We start from the raw sequence: 21,324 nt of genomic DNA on the forward strand, positions 1-21,324 counted from the left end.
TTTTCGATTGCGCGCCTTTTATTTATCTTGTGGCTTAGCGGCGCAGAGGATGCCTAGTTAGTAAATGGGTTGTCCTTGTCATTGTTCTTTCATTGTTCTTTGACGGCCAGCACCGAAACATTTGTTTTATTTAGTAATGCCGCTTTCTTCTGTTTCGTGTAGTGCACTCAGCGTATGACGGCCACCGTCACCTGTCTGCACCAACCACTAAAGCATACAAGTTGTAGCTTACCAAACATCTATGCACGATTGTAGTATCTGAAAATTCATTGTGCAAATTAACTGCCAAGCAGTGCATGGTTACGTGGTTCATGGTGCCAGCAGCTAGCAAGTCGCAATAGAGAACATTGCGCTGAAATAAGTTTTCGGCTGCGCCTGCTCCACTGCTGCTGCGAACAAAAAGTTTAATTGTGACCTGCACTCTTCGAACTTTTCGACGTGTATTAGTTTTCGATTATGTGGATGCTTCTCTTGGACATATTATGAGACTTGCTGAATCTCCATTGACCTCCGTAGGTGTGCAGATTCTAGCGAAACCTGAGCAGTGTCCTCGTGCGCTTCGTTAAAGTGAAGAATAGAGAAAAAATAAATATTTTAAAGCGAAGTTCCTCAGGAAACCGTCCCGGACTTTTGTGGCCGAGGCTGCTGCTGCTGCTGTCGTGTCCAGGAGCTCACAGACAGGAAGGCACTCGCATAGCGATTTGGCTTATACGTATAGCCCAATCTGTTCTACCCCCATGGATGTGCCAGTGGCCGCGTTTGTTTTCTACGGAACTGTGCAGGGAGACAAGAAGAACTACCTAAATATCCTCACTGCCACAATTATCACGCTTTCAAGCGCAAAATTCCTTTATTGAAACCAAGCTTTCAGTACTTACTTTCCCGAGATTTCGCGCACCTGCTTGGTCAGTTCGTCGCCGAGAAAAGTGGGCCAGTCCTGGCTATCGGGAAACATGAAAATGCGCCTAACTTCGAGAGGGAGAGGGAGGGAGAAAAAGAGCGACAGAGGGAAAGCATGCATAGAAAGACGGGGAGATTAACCAGATGTAGTTCAGGTTAAATGCTTTGGACGGGGATAAGGAGTTGGGGTATAAAAACCGAAAAAGAGCGGAAGGAAGAGAGAGCGATCGTGCAATAGTACAGTGAGTGGAACATAGATGTAGAGCAAAATGAGCAGATCTCGGAGACAGCGTAATTCGCGGTCGCATGGGTCAAATGCAGGGGTGCTCCGCTCATTACCACCTACGTGAGTAGGCATTTAATCGCTATGCTGCAAATGGCTTGTATAAAAGAGTTGCACATTATTTAATTACATAGTTTACGAAAGCTTCGATTCACATACAGTGCAATATGTGCTCCGGATAACCGTAAATTTTATCCCTTTCTGTCTCAAAAATTGCCTCAGCCCCGACGTATTTCTTTAATATTCGATGTAATTTTCTCTGCACTTGACACTGTTAATCAAGAAGAAAGGACAGTGATATGCGGTGCAGAAATGAGATGAACACATTGGAACAATGAGGCATTTGTTAACGGCTGTTCCTAGAGAATACTCCAAATTCATGACAAATCTTTAAAAATGTTTCGTTGTTTACCTTGCAGTTCACCAAACTTCACTACCACGGAAACGGAATCCGAGCGCAGCAAAGGTGGCCGTGGTGAAAAAGTCGGCTGGCCTGCCTATGATCCAGTGCATCAAAAGTACCTCACTTTGGGTAAGTGTCGTATTTTAGCATTGTCATTCAGTAGCGCAAAATAAAAATAACGCACAGTACCTGCACAGTGTAAGCGCCATTATCTGTTATGACTGCGTAAGAATCACCGTTTTGTAAACCTTGCCCTCGGCGACACAACAAATGTGCTGCCCGTATAGACTGATGTCAAGCTGTACATGAATGAACGGCATAGCAGCACGGGAGAGGTTCCACGCGTTCTAGCTTAAAAAAATCTGCTTAATTGTACCACATTTTTACAGCATAACCATAGCCTTATTCAAAACACATCGTTTTTGAATAACCACTGTTCGTGCACAAAAGTGTGAAGGAGCCAAGGTCTGGTGCTCAATCTCACGGGCCATTATGAGCAAAAGGCTGCGTCCCGAGCAATAAATCCAGGAAAGCAACGCTTTTGCGCAAGTGCAACTGTTCCTGAATGCAAAGTGTTTGCACGATAAGGTTTCGAGTGGCCGAGAATAATCAGGCAAGAAACCTCGATGGCCGAATAAGTATTACTATAATTACTTTTTTGGTACACAAGTATAGAACCTCCTTCACGAGCGAATCTTGCCTCCAAAGATCAAACCGACAAGGAGAAACACCATGTCAGGAAAAGCTTAAGCCTTAATCTGAGTTTCCTGTTGCCGGGCACAGTCATGAGTGTGTGTCACCGTGCTGTATCTTTTTATACGTTTTTACACACACGTACCCAGGGGGCTTCCTCCACCCCCCCCCCCACCCTGGGTACCTGCTCAAAGAAAAGTGCAAGAATTTCGCCTGCCTCACCTCCCGAAATTAAGCGGCATACTCCCCGCCCCTCCCCTCCCCACGCAACCACTCCTCAGACACATTCCTAAAGCGCCGCCAAATCAATGCTGAGACCTGACAGCTATTCGGCGGCCAACATTTTGCTGCCTTTTTCACTCCTTTTGTACGGCGGTAGTTATTAGTCTCTTCTGGGGTGTGAAGGTCAATTTTCTCATCGATTCGGTGCCCGCGCGATTACCTCGAGAGACGTTAAGTTGTCACCATCTATACAATGGTCACCCGCATCGATGTTGCTTCGTTGGTTCAACCTCTTTGTTTAGGCTCATCCAGGGACCAGGAAAGTGATTTCATACGTGGTCAGCTGGTCTGTATGCTCGTGGAACGAGTTGCGACCGGGCAAAACGCCAGTTGCGTTTGACTTTTCCTTTCGCTTCATAATTTCCTCGAGTGACGGCTCGCCGCGACGCTGGCAGATCCTCGGAATCACATACACGCGATATGGGTAATATAACGTGGAACACAAGATAATGCGAGACAGTGTCCATGATCAAACCCTTCAATAACCGTTAAACCCATAATCAATATGACTGTCACCCATTACCTCGTCTGGTTTTCCCTAATTGTACAGCACGTTTCGTGCAAAATTGGCAACTGGAATAAAGAGTCGAAAGGAGTTGAGAAATTAGGCGATATACTAGGGGAGAGAGCCAGGGCAACAGCCAAACAGGAAGCAAAAGCAAAAATGAACAAATTTAACTGATGTTTATAAAAATATTTATGGATCAACATCATTTTATTTCAAAACAAAGTAGAGAAAATGCCACCGGAAATGGAGGACAATTCCCTGTGTTTTCAATGAGGCTTCTACAGTTATCATCCGAGTCGCCTGACGAAGCCACTTTCTCTGCTGCGCTTATGTGGGTCTTTTTCTAACCTTCCGCGGTGGGCGCTATACGTCTAGAATCGCAGCGTCCTGCGCTCTACGCGGTTGTACGGGACAGGTGGCCACGCATCATTACGCAACTTCCCACATAACAATACGAGTCGGTTTGGGTACTTAACTTCGCAGAGCAGTAAACGAGGGATCCAAAAGAACTGATTGCTCCGCAAACATATATTTCTCTACAATTCTTCCAGATCTGATTAAAAAACGCTTCTAAAGTTGGAAAGTCTGCAGTGAAGCCTCGCCTACGCCCTCATAACCGCCAGCCACTATTCCTTCGCGAGGCTGCAAATAATTGGCACTTCAAACGTTCCCTGTTACTTAAATAAGGCGGTGACCACAGAAATAAAACTATAGGGCTGTAATTTTATATGTTTTACCTCGCCTTTTATAGTGGAATGGCGAAAGCCTAATTCTTTATTTAACTGAAATAAAATGCTTGCTTTGGTGCAAATATTTATTGTCAAGCTTTACTTACGTTGGGAGTGAAGTTTCATAAGTAATATGGGGTCAGCAGTGAAGTGAACTATACCACAGGCCTTTTAAGAACGAAATCCTCAGAATACATACCCGTTGTCCATGTCTGTTGCACACCTCATTCCTTCCGCCGATGAAAAGACTCAAGAACTGAAGAGCTGCGCTACAAGCCTTAAATAGTCATGACATACCAACTCGCTCAAACTGGCACGCTTTTGACTCAAGAACAGCAAGCGCTCGGGGGTATCAAGTACGACGCCAATTTGAAAAGGCCGCATGACGACAATTTTTTTTGGTTCTGTGATTGGCCGGCGGAGTAACACAACCCCGCGCTGTCCATGTGCCTCAGTTGCCAAATGCTTTTTTTTTAAATTGCATTATGCTATAGTAATCTTCATTTTACGATTCTTTCCTGTGTGAATCCATTAAACGTCCTTGTGCGCCAAGTAAAGGGGAGGTGTATCTCCTGTCAGATACACCTTATTTCACTTATCTTTGCGGGTTTACGCGTTCTTATGGCGAATGGTTGGCGTTATGTATTCCCAATTCACATTTGTACTAGTAAATGTACGCGCAATCCTCATTTGCATAGAAAAGTTACCTTGAGTGGACCCCCCCCCCCCCCCTCCCGAGAAAAAATATCCTGCGTACGTGCCTACCTTCTTATTGTACCACTTCGCCGGGGCGCTCAGGTTTCATTCAAGTGAGTAATGCATAATGCCTCCAATGACTCAAATGATTGCTGTCTGCCTGCACTTCCCTTCGGCGTTGAAATTTGAAGCGCCTTTGAATGCCAGCTCCCGTGTACGTGCCTTAGAATCCTCCGAGAGCTGGTCTCGAATTTCCCGGAACGCTCATTGTATAGTAGGACGGGGCCTGACAGCCTCAAGCGAAGAGACAATGAAACGGCTTATCTCCCGTTTTTTTTTTCTCTCTACGGTCACAAACTCCAACAATTATTTATTCTTGATTGACATTTGATCTCTCTTGGCGCGTGGCAAAATGTGCGCAGAATAAACCGTGGACGCCACCATGAAACGTGCGCCCCGACTAAAAGAAGTTCGAATTATTTTTTTGTTTGCTTTTCCACCTATTGTGTGATAGCGCCAGGATCTAATTTAGCGTTTTCATCACCAAAGTGCAGTCCTAAATGATGGGCCAACCGTGAACATTGGCTTAACGCAATAGATTTTTCAGCAAAGCCATGCAGCAGCGTGCTGCTAGACGTGGGAGTAAAAGTAAAGTAAAAATAATTATAATCGCATAACATCATATTGTGACCAGGATATCAGGTACTCTACTAGGGTCAGGAGCGTATTGATAGCACACTTGCGTGGTTATCGAATACATATATATATATATATATATATATATATATATATATATATATATATATATATATATATATATATATATATATATATATATATATATATATATATATATATAATATGATGTTATTCGATAACAACTATGTATATATATATGCGTAGAGAGAGAGCCATTGTTTAGGTGGTCGTCTTCAACCTCTGGCAGGAGTGTTTCTTTCTTGCTTTGTCTTTTTGCGCAGTCATTCCCCCACAATACGTTGTGAGCAGTGGCGTGCACTGCCAGTGAAAGAAATAGCACCCGAAATATGACGATATGCGAAGTAAGCAAGAAAACACAATAAACAACCTTACAAATAAATAGCTAGAGGACTACTAGAGATCCTGTATCTCAATTATCGCCGTCCACTTTTTCGTTGAAGATCCCATTGAAGACAATCTCTTATAGACCAGCGAACACTCATATCAAGGCAATATACTTTGCATGCCATGCTTGATGCATACGGGTGGTGTTCACTCAGATAGGTGGACGCTTTGAGTCCCCTTAAACCCCATTTTGCAGATATCAAGCTCGCAGAAGTGAAGAGGCTTACGTGCGCATGCCACCTGGCTGTTCAACATTAGTAGCAGTAGTGAAACAAAGAGAACACTACTCTTAGTGAGTTGGTAGAATAATGAAGTCATGATAATCAGTACCTCCGTCCCCATAGACGCCATGGCAGAATGCTCCCAGGTGATTATCATCACCCTACCTATTACACGGTCCCGATATATCTTACATGTGCTATAAAATCTTTTCTCTTTTGAACCCTCTCAGATATTCCATATATTGCGATTTGAATAGTTTACAAATTTTGAAGGGGCGCAAATTAGTGTGTTAAAAAAATAATTACTCGCCGTCCCAGCGGTGCGAAAGGGATGTCCAGCAAAGCTGTTGACAGCCATCACTGAAATTGCTGAGGGGGTATGCGATGCTTTATTGCTTTGGAGTAATGGTACCGAAGCTTATTTAGAATTATGGTAGTAATGAGAGTAACGGTAATTTTGATAGCACACCACCGCTTGTCGTATTGCCGTTTGTTTTTTTCCTTTTGCCGCTCCTCGTATTCAAGCTGCTCCTCGAATGTCCTAAGTATGCGTTGCCTACCCATAGCAGGGCTGCGACAACAATGAAGTAAATTGTTAGGCTGGTTTTTCTATATGCAAAATGCAAGTGACTTCGCTCCCCACATCGCAAGCTGCCGTCGCCGCGGCATTTTGCACAACAGTGGTCTTTACCGGGAAATGTATGCGGAAAGCACTACGTGGTTCGCTTTGTTATTAGGAGCGCCTTATTGTCAATTATGTGGTTCGGATGCTTGTCATTAAATAAAACGAATGTTCGGTATGTTGTATGCGTGATTCTAAAGAATTTATGCACTTCTGACTTTACATTGCGGAGTGCTTCAAGCCTGCGCCACTTCCACTCCGGGGTGGCCCAGTATTGCACTACCTTCGGGGTCGGGCCATATCTTTGCCATGGACGACGACAACTAGAATGCCAACCACCTAGAAGAAGACATGCTTCTCTGTAAAACCGCCGACCAAACTCTTAAAAAAAAGCGGAAAGTTGTGTAGCCGCGAAATAGCTCTAAATAATTTTATCGTTCTAGAAATAATTGTTCTGTATTCAATTTAACGATATTTTATTATGTGTATCTAGCTGACATCCTCCGCGTGGCTTAGTGGCTACGATGTTGAAATGTGGAGCGCAAAGTCCCGGGTTTTAGTGCCCACCGTGCCGGCCTCATTCCAATTCGGGCAGAATGCAAGAACGCTACGTTAACGTTACTTGGGATTACGTTATAGCGCACCCCCCCCCTCCCCCTACCCCAATCTGGTGAAAAGTGCGCCGGAGCGCTTTAACGCGACGTCCCTTAAAACGTGCTGCGCAGTTACACCTGACCTAACCTAACCTAACGTAACATAACCGACTTAGGTGCCGAAGCGATGATATCTAGAGATGGTCCGGAAGAGAGAAACGCTAATAAATTTTATATTAAAATATATATTCCAAAGAAAACCCAAAAATTATAGAAACATGTGTATCATTTTCGTGCTTGCTATCCCTCACTTGACCCATCATTACCATAAATTGAAATTAGCAAATGTGAACTACAAAGTAAGAATGCAGAAATGACATCTTTATTGGAAAGGCAGGTGCTTTAACACATGTTGAGGGGCTAGGAGAATTGAGGTATAAAAAAGAATGTTCGATGCAAGAGACATAGAAGCGTCATGTTGAAAAGAGTACATTGTAGCTAACGACTATTCGTTATTACATCTGTCTAAATTTGAAGGCATTGCGAAGGAGTGTCCGTGCAATTTAAATCGATTTGTAGTCCATGACTTTTGCAGTCATGCTGAACGTAGTGATGCGCAATGACAGTCACTTACTTTTCTTGAAAGTTCCACTTAACGCTTGCACTGGCTCCTTAAGTCTCCTGCGAGTCCACATGTGTGCGTGCATTCAGATACATTATCACACCACAATTTGTTTGCAATACAAGGTTTTACGCAAATTTCTCACTGATTCGTGCCATATCGTTTTATGTACCTTGGGGGCTTCCTTTCTTAAATAATACAATGCGCGATCTTTCTTTGACACCTTCATATTACTAGATTTAGGTGCACGTTAAAGAACCCCAGGTGGTCGAAATTTCCGGAGTCCTCCACTACGGCGTGCCTCATAATCAGAAAGTGGTTTTGGCGCGTAAAACCCCATATATTGTTATTATTACACCTTCATATTCACTATGGGTGTACCATGTCTAAACAACACTGCTAAACACTGTTATGGACAATGTAGGTTGACTGTGTAGAGGCGCAGGGGAGGCGTGATCTTGCTATCGCAAGTCCTTTCCGTTGCGGTATTATGCCAAGAACCTTTCGGTTTGTCTCCTGTCTCACTATTTCGTATATCGCTATAGAATGGCGGTAGATTGGATGCCGAACGGTCACGCACGCAGGCACCAAGTCCAAGGTGCGAGACCACTATCACGCGCACCGACTGTCGGTGTGGACGCAGCTGATCCCCAAACTTCACCGCGCGGGTGGCGGCGACGTGCCCCGGTCCCACCACTTGCTCGAGGACTTCGAGAACGTGGCCTCGTACGACGGCGTGGTGCGCGAGGTGCCGCCTCCGCCGCCTCCCATGTCACCTTCGCCCACGCCCTCGCTGCCGCACTCCACCATGGACTCCAATTCGGGCGGCGGCGGGCCGCTCACAACCAGTGGAGGAGCGCGTGCTGGAAAAGGGGCACAGGTACGAGGAACGCTATACTAATCCATCGCGGAGCAGTAAGGCGGAAAATTTCGTTTCAAGGCGTCGTGTAATTATCGCTTACGGCAGCCAACAGCTACAGGGCACGACGGGTCGTATTTCTTACGCGTTTAGACATGTGATGCTTCACGCAGTCATTACTATTATTTTTTAAGCGTTTTAACAAAATCACTTTACTCGAACTATTCTTTTGTTAGAACAGTTTCTTGATCCTGATAGCCGTGCATGTATTTTGGATCAGATTATTCGAAGCGTAGCAGCACTTGACTACACGTAGTACGAAGCGCGAAGTGGGAAATTCGTACTGGACCTGTTAATGCAGCATACATTAAGACCCTTGCGGCTTCTTGCCACAAACATGAAGAGTGGAAGGAGGGAAGGGGAGGTTATGCAAGGATCGCGGCAAATTCCAATCCGCCACGTTGCGGCAACTCCTCTAGACTAACTGTATCACATTATAAGTGAGAGACGAGGCAGCTATTAGAAGGCGTTAGCAGAATTTCACCATTCTAGGGTCACCACTGTCGAGTGCATGGTTGATGCTATGTTTGAGTTAAAGGCTTCAGCGTTGCTGGAGTGTATACACGCGTAACTATAGCTCCTTCATAACTTCCCTGCTTTAAAAATAAAGTACTGCTTATAACGAATACAACTTGATGGATGGGAAACTGGGTTAAAAGGAGGAGTTACCATACCTAAATTCCTAACTGCTTCCCAATTACTCTTTCTTTCTCTTCTTAAAGTTTAGCCGATTTACTTCTGGCCATGTAACGTTAAAAAGGGTGTATTGGTTTAACTAGGTGTGAATGTAAGTATAAAATGGCGTTTAACGACGCCTAGTTTCTGGAGAGTCGTTTCGCAACCAGTGTCTAACAGCATAGTTAACCAGCACGTCTTCAATAAAGGGCCGAGCCAAATATTTCCGAGAAATTAGTTTGCTCTAAGCCCTTTCGCTTTGCAGTTTCAGGGCTTTCAATTTATGATCATGCGCGCGATTGTGGCCGGGTATGCAGAGCCACAATGAGACATACCACATTGACTGAGAAACAATATTACCCACATGAGCTTGTGATCAAAGTCCATGCGCCTGACGCTAAGCTGGCTGCATGGGCTCGTGTCACCTTTAGCATGGTGGAGGAGAGTTTCACGTTCGCGCTGCACTGGCGTGTCTGTAGGATGGCGGCCGTGGCGGCGTCACAACTCCCGGTGACCCGAGCCAGACGGAGGCCATGGCCATGCCCCAGGGCGGCTACTCTACGGCGCTAGGAGTCACCATCGCTGTGGGCTGCTCGCTTCTCATCCTCAACGTGCTCATCTTCGCCGGCGTCTACTACCAGCGGGACAAGGCGGGCCGGGCCACCGACAAGTCTAAGAAGAGGCCGTTCGAGGTGGGCAACACTATTAGAGTGGCCAGTTCAATGCGACCCTTCGTACTTGCACGTCAACAATGCTAGATACATGTGCACCTGCTAACGCGCCGGTTGGTTTGGTGCTTGCAGTATGACATTTCTGTGCAGCGTCAAAACAAAAGAGTGCAAATATTTAAAGTGGCGTGGCGACTACGATTGAACAGTGGAACAGTGTCACGTCCTACCTCTCTCTCATGTATATATATATACATATATATATATATATATATATATATATATATATATATATATATATATATATATATGATTTGATCGATTGTTCGAGCGACAATATTCACTCAAGAAGAGCTCCGAATTTTTTTTGGAACCTCATGTAAGCACAAAATTGTGCCCACCCTTTTGTGGTCAGCGGACTCAAAGGACGCTCTAGAGGCTTTAAGGGAAACCACAAATTCCTATAGAAATAGATCATTTCTTCTAGCTGGCATTATATAGCCTCTAGATGTCTGGTAGTGTGGAAAACTTCAAATAAGGAAGGTTGCTGTTTGAGTGGGTACTCTTAACGGAAGCATCTAGATATCTTGGCTTATCGAGTGCATGATTTTGCAGTTTCCTTTATTTACTAATTGCTGTGTTCCTTGATCGCTTGCGTCTTGTAATCTAGAGCTGAAACTTATGACTCATACTTGCATTTTAAATCTACGGACAAAATAAAATTTACTTGTCGCGGCTGTCAAATAGCAAGGAGGCTAACCATGCAAAGTTCGGTATGTCCCTGTAGAGGGTAGCAATAAAAAATGGGTGTCGAAGCAGAAATCGGGACACAAAATTAAAGTGGCATACATCACTATCACAGCCTATATCGCAGGCCCATAGATCACAGGAAAAGAACAAGTGCTCTACCTGCCTTTAGAGCACTCGTCCATTGGTACCACTGTCCGAGCATTTTTCTCCTATGACAGTGGCCGGCTGTCAAGTAAAACTCAGGTGGTACACAGCCATCGCCTTCCCGTACTGTAACGTGGGGAGATGCACCGTACATGTACGATGGTTCCTTCAGAGCCGCAAGTGTTACAGGTCGGCACATTCAATTATGAACGAGTATGGCTCAGTAAACGAGGTAACGAGCGACAGGTGGCACAATGCGGTTACTTCACACTTTGGTAGTCTAAGCGGTTCTTAGATTTTCAAGTCAGGAACCAGCGAATATCTGTCGAACAATATAACACAGGCGGCATAGACCAAAATGCACACATACCATGTCGGGTATTGTGCATGGTTACGGTCGACAGGAAATTTTCTACGATGATACAGGTTTATGACAGCCGGTTCAGAGGTGCTATAAGGCTGGCATTCGGCTGATCTATCACTCATCTACTTAAACTAAGTGGTTTGCTTCCAGTCTTTCATAGAGACCGCGTCTGTCGTTAAATATTTTTTTTCTATTAATCAAAGATCAACACAATTTTAACATGTCCAGCATTGTATCGTATTCCACCGGGCATAACACAAGACACGGACACGAGTTTACAGCGTCACCATTAAACGCAAGAAATAAGTCGTATAATTATTCTTATTTCCCTCAGAATGATTCCAGACTCGAATGATCTAACTAATGATGGAGTATGACAAGCATCGCTACAAATGTATTAAAATTATTTTTAATTTTGTTGCATCTTTCTATTACATTATATGCTTTTGTTGCAATTGTATCTTATATTTCTACATTTCTGTTCCTTGATATTGACTTGTGATTCGTACTACAAACTGATTTATGATTCCTTTTAGAATTATGTTTGCTGTTTCAACGGATGTTCATTTCTATATTGTGCGCCCACCCTGCTAAGAACTTGTAAAGTATCGGAGTATGAATGAATAAAACAGAAATTATTGATCCATTTCTTGCGCACTGATTAAGATTGCGATTCCTACTAGAGCAGCTCCGACAACAGTCCCTTTAGAGCGCTGTCATGTGCAGCGTTCGCTATTTTTTTTTCTTCAGCCTCTCAATAAGCATGCTCGGTTGGCCGGGAGAACGCAACGGTTCCTCACTGTGACCACTTCGGTGTTCGGCCACTGTAGTAATCCACGCGCGTCCGTTGCAGCCTCCGCGCCTGGGTGACGAGCTGGGCCGCGGGTCCCCGCCGTCGCAGCCAGCCTCCATCCTGGCCGGCAGTGGCACGCTCAAGCGACCCCCTCCGGCGTCCCCGTGCGCCGGGGGCTGCGAGCACCTGGACTACCAGAGCGCGCCCGCGGTCGTCACCGGCTGCCTAGCCGTCGCGCCACCCAAGGTCCGTGCACGCCATTTTTCGACTGCGTGTCGCTACCAAAGGTCTCGTTTGGTGCGTTTTCTGGGAAAATGGCTTTTATAATGTATTATATAATATAATGATACTTTTAGTGTATATAATAAACGCATATTATAGCCAAATATTAACGAGCTTTCCGTGATGGTGCCGTACAGACACATGTTATGCAATTTAGATCGCCGATATTCACAGCAGCAGTAGTGAGCGTCTGCCCCGTCTGCCCCGATGAGTATTCGAGGTGGTACTTTAAATAAGAGACCTTCGCAGGTTGCCTATGGCCCTTATTTTGTTCCTAATTTGAGCTTCAAGGGCTCTCACACTTACTAAAAAGTAGTGGTTTTTTTATTTTCTGCAAGGAATAGTTGCGGCCAAGTGTGCATGTCCCAGATACCGAATGCATGCGTAAATTGATGAAAAACTGGCTCAGGAAGCGCAGTTGCTTCCGCAGTGGCACCAGATTGTCATCCTTTGTACTTTGTCGAAAATGATACCTCTAATGAATATAAAGGACCTTTGCCTAGTCACGCGACTAAGATACTATATTAGACGATGTTGATGTCGTATAACATTGTGCATCAATGCATAGAATCAGTCATCATAGTATATAGTATTATACAGGCTGTCCCAGCCAACTCGAGCCAGAGCTTAAAAATATGCAAATGCCATGTAGCAAGACAGAACAAAGCTAATGTTGTTTGCCGTTGCTCGCAGATACTCAAACTACAATTTCATTCCACCTAATCAAATAACAAGCCCTAATTATTCAAATTCTCAAATAATATAATTAGAAAATTTTAGAGTGACATGAAAACCTTGCGATACAGCTTTACGTTGCTCAACACGTGCTACATAAAAGTGTTTTCCGAGCGTAAAAGAAGCCCACAAATACACTAAAAATTGCCGCGCGACTGGCCGCTCGAGGAATTTTGCGTGTATTCGCGGGCTGCTTTCACGTTCGGAAAAACACATTTATGTAGCGCGTATTGAGCAGCAGAAAGCAGTATCGGTAGTATTTCATGTCGCTCAGCAATTTTCTTGTGAACACTTTTCGTCTAATTATAATATTCGGAAAGTTAATTAATTATTTAGGGCTAATTATATATTCAGGTGGAATTTAAAAAATAGTTTATCTCCAGCCAAAAGCAAACAACATTACCATTGTTCTGTCCAGCTGCGTGGAATCTGCATACACTTGTATTTTATAACACTGGCTAAATTTAGCTGGGACACCCTGTATATGTTGTTTTTAATGCAAACACTTAAAGAAAGAGCCTACCCAATTTACTCAAATAACGTCTCTAAACAATAATTATTTGCCAAGGTGGACAGCATTTGCAAGACGGAAATCAAAACAATATATTAGATAAATAAACTGATTACCTTTTAAACTTTTCAAGTTGTAAATCTTAAGGCACAAGTTTATATCGTGAACTTGAAGAGAGTCATCATAAATGTCTAGTTCGGCACCCCTACATATAAAAATGCCCACGTAGGCAAAAGTTACAGGCATCAAATTATTTATTCAAATTACTTTACTACGCAGCCGCGAGTGCAATAAGGTATTCAACGCGAGCCAAGCTTCGCGGTTCTGCATGAGTAATCAACTGAATTGAAGGAATAATCTGACGCCAATTATTTCGGTGTACATGGCCATCTTGACCATGATGCAATGCGGAAATAGAGCTTTATGACAATTATCTGCAACTTTATAATACAAGCAATGTGTAGTTTTTTTATTTAAATCTAAATAATATAACTAGCTTAATTATTCAGTAGATCGTATTGTTCATTCTTGGAAATGATGGCAGCCTGGGAAGGTAATTCACCTGTAGTTGTGTAATTTACGTAAATTTTGCAAGCTTAGTAGCTGCGATTTTGGGCTGCTAAGCACATGGTCTCGGGAGCGAGTCCCGGCCACGGCTACTGCATTTCGATGGGGGTGAATTGCGGTAACATCCGTGTGCTTAGATTTAGGTGTAAGTTAAAGAACCCGGGTGGTCCAAACGTTCGAAGGCCCCGACTACGGCGTGCCTCATATTGAGATTGTAATTTTGGCACGTAAAATCCCACAATTAAATTTTTTATAAATTCTTCTTAAAACAATGTGTCCGAAATAAAAAAAAAGTTGTAGTCTTTCCCGGAAGACGAAGCACCGATCACGATACCAGATTAGTGTACTTGTATACGACGTAAGAAATTAGTGTACTAGTATACGATGTAAGGATATTAGTTTTCGTGGTCATATAAACTTCTAAACATTCGCTTACTAACTAAATTAACATGCATGACGTGACTTGCGCTCAAGCAAACATGAACGCATCACACTCGATGACCGCGCACATTCGCTGTCAAAACTCTGGAGTGAGGAAGCGCGGCAGCAGCAGCGAGCCAATGGAGCTTCATGCTGCCTCTCGCTTCAATGCGAACTAAGCAGGAAGAAAAGGTTCCCACACGAAGCTATTATCCCTGGGTGTACCTAGATCCTGTACTCATCGCAGATCGCTATCAAGATTGGGCCCGGGCCGCCGTGCCACACGCAGCCGCAGCTGGAGTAACCCTCCTCCCCCCTCTACGCCTTCTCCCCTCCCCGTTTCCTTGCGCGCGACGGAAGACGGTGCGCTATCTCCCCGATTTCCTCCCTTGCGCGCCAATTGGGTGAGCCGCCATTGATGGCTCACCCTCGAACGCTTTCACTTGCACGTACAACATACTTCTCCACAGTTAAAGTTTGCGTGTGGCAGTGCACGCTTTACAGGAAAACATACATGATGCATATTGTGTGTGACTTCTCGATATAACCGAATGTGATGCGGTCGGTGCTTTGCAGGATTGCGGAAGGCTAATGAGTTTATTGTACAAATTCGGCACAACTTACAACAATGTGTGCCCGTGCGCGTTTTAGTGGCACAATGTATATCCGATGTACTTAGGTTGAACTAATGTGTGACAATGGAAGCTTTAGGTTGGATTTAGACGACGGAGAAATCAACACTGGGTCTGGCTAGGCCATTACTAACCCATGACTCGTATTCCAGCGAACATTTTTCACATGAAGAACAGAAAAAAGCTGCCGCACTTAACAAAGTGCAGGTCTACGTATTGTAATTTATTATAACACGTAATGTCTACGTTACGTAATTCTATACGATTGTATGAATAACGTAAATGTTGTGTGGCGAATGTTTGTAGAGAGTTAATTTATTGTAAGGTTTGTATGTATTACAAGTAAGACAGAATATTTGTAAGGGCGAGATATAACATTGAAAGCAAACCAAAACCCAGTGGAACATACCCAGTCACCCATGTGGCACATAATTTTGAACTGCACTATCACCGCAATGGCCCACTTAAACGGCAAGATACCGCCCCCCCCCCCACCCACAAAAAAGAGAGATTACACTTGCATTATTAGCGGGGACACCAGTGTGGATAATTCTAGACTACATGTCAGCTGCAGGTAACATTGGAAAGCGCACCCAACGAACACCATCCACTGTTTGGTATGCGAGACACAATGAAAGCACTTAAAAAAATAAATACACTAGGCTAGAAAGGCTGCTGTTATGGGCGGAGCAAAAGAGAACAAGTGTTTTCTAGCATACATTCATTGGCTCTCTGCTGCCACAGCACATGTTTAGGGTTTAAACACTTTTGCGCAAGAGCGCATAAAGTGCTGCAAATTCTTGCCGAGAACAGAAGCTACACATAAAAAGGTCTCCATATGGATGTTATTGCTCTCATGTACTTTAGGGGTATCCCTCCTCTGCTTTATCGCAGAGTTAACAATTGAGCTTCAGAATGCTGAATTATTGAGGCGTTTCGGCAATATCATATGCATCACGGAGTCAGACGTCACGGAATGAAACGCAAGTTCACGTGTAGAACGTTCACGTACGTTATGGCTGTTCTTATGCAGCACAGAAGCGACATAAGGCATCTGTCAGCTTAATTATTTTAGCCATAAAGAAGAGAACATAGACCGTCTTACCGTCTTACCGTCTTAAAAAACATACTGCGTCTTCATCTGTGACACCTAAACATACGTACATGCTTGCTTGCTGCATTTCATAGTCATTATTCTATCATCATGATGCCGTATTTGTCATACTGTCGTTGCCATTCTATATTCTATTGTCGTAATTCATTCACCACCATGCATGGAATGTGCATGTTTGAGCACCACAACTTCATGTGAACAGGAGCGTTTGTCAGTAAAATTATGCCCATCTTAGTCATGTGCTCTACACTTGCAAATGTTCGCGAAACAAAGATAGTGTTCCTCACAAATGCCAGTTACAGCTTCGTTTAAATCTAATAAATCTATTCACACAACGCCTGGGTAAATATAATCAGAAGCCTATAGCGGCTGCGCAAATATTGCGTGCACAGGTGGTTCATGCACCTGGGGAGATAATTTTTTCCAGCAAGTCGAGTAAACGAATGCGTAATTTCCAAACAAATACTATTTGCCTTGCTTACTTACACTATTAGGGTATAATTTATATTAAAGTACTGCAGACAATCGTATTTGTGAAATACTCCGTTTTGTTTGATACTTCCACACCACATTTTGCTGAGATATTCATCTATAAATTTGACAAACTCAGTGCGCTAATTTTGCATTCACAGGCAGAAGACAAAATACGGAAGATACCTCAATGTGTCGTAGCTTATTCTTCATAAGAAACCACACTATATCCTAGGGTGTCAGTCGAAGTCGTAGGAGGCTGCTCTAGAAGCCGCGTAGAGTTGATAAAAGCTGCGCTCCTGTTTTCGGCTGAGGGAACAAAACTAAGTTACCCTTTTCCTTTGCCATCAGCTGAATAATGTGGAGGGATAGGAGAGTTCTATCAGTGTCGAGCTGCCACCTCTCAATCAGAAATTAGCGTACTAAGTGTTAACTTTTATTTCAAATATCTCTAAGTGAACGTCCTCTGAAAATATAAACTCAGCGGAGTTGTCCTCGAAAATTATTGTTTTAAGTGTTTTTAAATAAACATAAATCTACTCACGATACCTAAAACGGTATTTAGGAATTTTATGACAAGTATTTACTGACTTAATCTTTTCAAAAAAATTGTGTCTGTCAAAGCACATAAAGAAAGTGCAGATGCAGTATTTGCGTAGGTACCTTAACATTTTAATAAATTTACGGATAGTTAGGCTTTGATGGCCCTTTATACACACTTAGTGTTGCTTAAAGAGGCGCACCAGGTCTACAAGAGTCTTTCTCTAAGACCGGTGCATTGTCCGAGTTCAAATTTCGCATATACGTATCAGTTTGCACGTAGTAGAGATCATTAATGCGTTTGTGAGCATTACTTGCCCCCTTCACCCCCCTCCCCCCCATTTCGGTCTACAATAAATACGAAGTCCGTGCCGCCTGTGGCGATGCCATTAAAAGCCCGTCATTTATACTACAATAGAATGGTGGCGCCATCTGTTAGTGCTGCAGTGACCACCGTGCTTTCACCGCCGCCATGATCATGCCATGACAGACGGCGGCATCGTTCTCTCGCAGCGGAATAAAAAAAGTTCGGGTGACACAACTACAGGTGAAAGCCACTACGGATTTACGATGGGTGGGATAAAGCCCGCTAGCCTGGTGACAAAATGAACTTGATGTGAAATCCTACCTCTTTGAGAAATTTTATTGGTGTTCGGCGATCAGTTTTGCATAAAGAATCATGCATACTCGGCATTTCCATTTTATGACACTCAGTATACTGCGACAGGAAAAGAAACAATGAAAGTGCTGCAAATTGGTTTGGGATGAGCTTAGGAGACTTAGTGACTGTACTATATGCACCAAAGCTTACGAGACTGGTAAAGCCAACAAGTGGACTTTTCATCTCCCATATAGGCTTTTCTACGTATTTATAACGTAGCATCGGTGGGCACTGCTGGCGCAGGTGCCTCCGAAGCCGAACAGCCTCCTCCCGTCGGACCATCCGGAAGCCCAGCCCTTGCTCCCGTTGTCGGCATCCGCGCGGGTTCTCTCACCTGGTGCGCACGCCACGCTTATGAGGCATCACCAGCATCAGCAGCAGCAGCAACAGCAGCAGCAGCAACAGACACAGCAGGTCACGGGCCACAACACTCAGGAGCTGTGCGTGTGAGTACGTAGACGCACCTTCCATTCCATCACCTTCCTTCGCCATTCTCGCCTGCCCTTCCTCCTAAACACTTCATTCACTATGTGTGTCTCAGACTATTTCTTGAAGAAAAGAAGAAAGATGAAGCATTTGTCGGATCTCGCGTCGTTCAGATTTTGTAAGACCATTCCTGTCGATAGAACCTTGCCATTCTGAATGCAGACTCCCGAAGATTGCTCCAGTGTTTGCTAAAGTTTTTCAATAGAATGCTTGTCATGCGGAGTGGCTTTTAAAATAAGATTGCTTTGAAGCAGTCAAACGAAATGGCTCGCATGTCTCGAATATTTGAACTCCTTCAGCGACATTTACTGTTTTGCTAGAAGAGATATATTCAGGTCAAATTCGTAGAGGTCTGGCAGGTTTCACAAAGGCTTTATTTTTCTTGATACATCCACAAGCTGGGATGGTCTAGTCTAGTCAACTGGCTGCCTAAAGCTTACGAACCATCATGCTATTATAGCTCACTCGCAGATAAAAAGTTTTCACATACCATCGAGTGTACCATCCTGGGAAAGATATGATAAAATTTCTGATAAGCGTTCTCTTTACCAGTACGCACAGTGTCGTAGGCAGCAGTTACAGCCACCGCGTTTATCTGCGTCCTCAAAGTACTTTTTGCCCTCTCTAACAGCTGAAATAATTGTGTCCCTAAAAGAACCGGTGATGTTGACTTACAGTTGTGAGTGTGGAGGTATTGTTACTTAGAAACTTTTCTTTTGCTAAGTTTTCCGCAGAGGGCCACTTTCACGCTTATATGAGATGTTTACCTCTGCATTTAATTGTTTACGGACTTACTGTTAAACTAGTACTTAGATGTCACATATCGCATACCTCATAAAAATATGAGAGTTGTCAGAGCTTGGTTACATTTACCAGCCAGTAAAACGAACATCTATTTCCTTTGCATGTCAATTCGGGCGCTTTACAGTGTGAAGAGATAAAAGCTTTATTGGGAGAATTTTATAGAGGAAGTATCCTACCTGCCGTTAGGGCTGATCTAGTTTCCGACCCACCTTTTCGTTCGTAACATCAAGGCTTGCATATAGAAACCTAGCATTGATAGTAGCTGTTACCATCGCTGCAAGTCAAGCTGTTGAAACACAGTCGAGGCACTTGTGATAAGTTGTTTCTCTTAGTCATATTCTTGGCATGCCCCCTAATATTTATCAGGTACGTTCCCACTAGTCGTGTGCTCGAAAGAGCAAAACAAATGATTCGATGGACAAACGTTCTCTTACAAATCCGGCACGACAGAGCAAGTCGCACACTTGTCCCCCTCTCGTCGCATTGTGTTTTTCGAAAAACTGAAGCGCCTTTTTCCTCTTCCTGCCTCTACCTGCTGATCCCCCCTCTATTCACCTGACATCAGCACCTATAATTTCACCAAAGCACGCGTTGCTGCTTAAAGCATCGTTTCGCACGTGCGCCGTCTCGACGACTCATTCCGTCAGTAGCAGTTTCACATGGTTGCGCTCATTCCACCGAACACTGGAATTCTGAACGCCGCCAGAGGCACACACGGCGGGAGCAGCAGCATCGGCGAGAGGGACGTGAGAGGACGCGGCCGGCGATCGATAGGCGTGCGCGCCTGAGAAATCTACACAGGGCCGCCCATGGGCACCGACAGCAGCGAAAGCAAGTGCGCGAAGGTGGCTTGGCGAGGAACGACGCCCTTTGTTTCTCGCTTGGTTTTCTTCTTACTTCGTTCCGCATTTCTCCGTTCTCGTTATGTTAGTTATTAATGCAACCGCTTCGGTACGTTATGCCCAGGTGATCAATGAACGCCTTTTCTTACAGACTGCATGCCTCTGTAATTTAGCAGCGATGAAAGGCACACGCACCCATTATTTTCCCTTTTCCCTTCGCACCTCTCCGATCGACTTGTAGCGTTGCCTGATGCGGACGCAGTGTTCTTTGGGCAGCAGAAGAAGGAAAAACTATAGATGCGCTCGTTTTATAAATCTCAGGTGGTGCTATCTTTTGGAGTGTAATTTAGACGAGAAGCTGCGAGTATTCCTTTGAATTTTTCACGTGCAGTGCGCATCATATACTTTGTTTTCACAATGGTTCAGAACTTGCCGTTTATGTCTTTACGATGTTGCGTGGTTACGAAACATTATTAGGTAGGAGTAAATGAGTAGTGCCTTAATTTTTAAACACTTTCTGGTGTTGAAGGACGTGTGAGGTGCTCAGACACAGAAAATACGTTTCTAAATGACATGGTTAACAAAATTGCGTCATTCATTGCGACAGCTCAGAAACACCCATGCCCCTCTCCGGATTGATGTGCGAAAGACACCTGTTTTATGTTTACGCAGAATGCAGCTGAATATATATTGAACGAATCAATTCGTGCGTTTCACTAGCATGTCAGTTTCATATATATTGTTCTGCAGAGGTTAAAATTTGTTATTCTACATGAGAAACAGAGTAGATGTGCCAAAAAACTTTTAGCATTCCAAGCTTTCATATCTGACGGCCAGAAAGAGGACATGGTGCACAGTTAGATGAAATAATAAAGAGTTTTGTGTCAAGCATTATACGTTCTTGGGAAGGTTACTACGTGAGCAGGCAGAGAAACACAGTTTGCTGTCATTGTCGGAGCAACTCTTGCTATTACGAATGATGGCCACCATGAGCTAAGTACTTGTAAAGAAAGATGAGGAATGCTGAGATTGGCCACGTCATAATTGTAGCGAAAATCGTACGTATATTATCTATAATAGAAGGCGCATTTTTTTGCGGGCAAACAACATCTCTAGTGAATTAAGCAAATATTGTGTGCACCAACGCAAGGTTGCCAAGTATTGTTCTGGACCTTGTCGTCACAACAGAACTAATTTTGTGCCTCCAGCAGCCAATCCTGCTGTATGTAGCTGTATCCTGGTGAGGAAAACAGTTCGATGGTGACGAAATGAAACTGTGTCCTCGCGGCAA

At 44.0% G+C, this 21,324-nt stretch overlaps 1 protein-coding gene across 14 annotated transcripts in view; it reads left to right on the plus strand.

Annotated features, from left to right (window-relative positions):
* LOC135918168 (neuroligin-4, Y-linked-like) overlaps positions 1–21,324 on the plus strand; it is a 694,509-nt gene that overhangs the window by 669,578 nt on the left and 3,607 nt on the right. For 13 of the 14 annotated variants that reach the window (XM_070532204.1, XM_070532198.1, XM_070532197.1 and 10 more), the window contains 5 exons: positions 1,603–1,715; positions 8,240–8,535; positions 9,729–9,941; positions 12,029–12,214; positions 18,145–18,347. In XM_070532204.1, coding sequence (XP_070388305.1) covers positions 1,603–1,715; positions 8,240–8,535; positions 9,729–9,941; positions 12,029–12,214; positions 18,145–18,347 — 1,011 coding nt within the window. Of the gene's footprint in view, positions 1–1,602; positions 1,716–8,239; positions 8,536–9,728; positions 9,942–12,028; positions 12,215–18,144; positions 18,352–21,324 lie in introns of all 14 variants that reach the window. The other variant, XM_070532206.1, reaches the window with a different exon arrangement.

The sequence above is a fragment of the Dermacentor albipictus genome, chromosome 1, assembly GCF_038994185.2.
Source record: "Dermacentor albipictus isolate Rhodes 1998 colony chromosome 1, USDA_Dalb.pri_finalv2, whole genome shotgun sequence".
Classification (NCBI taxonomy): Eukaryota; Metazoa; Arthropoda; class Arachnida; order Ixodida; family Ixodidae; genus Dermacentor; species Dermacentor albipictus.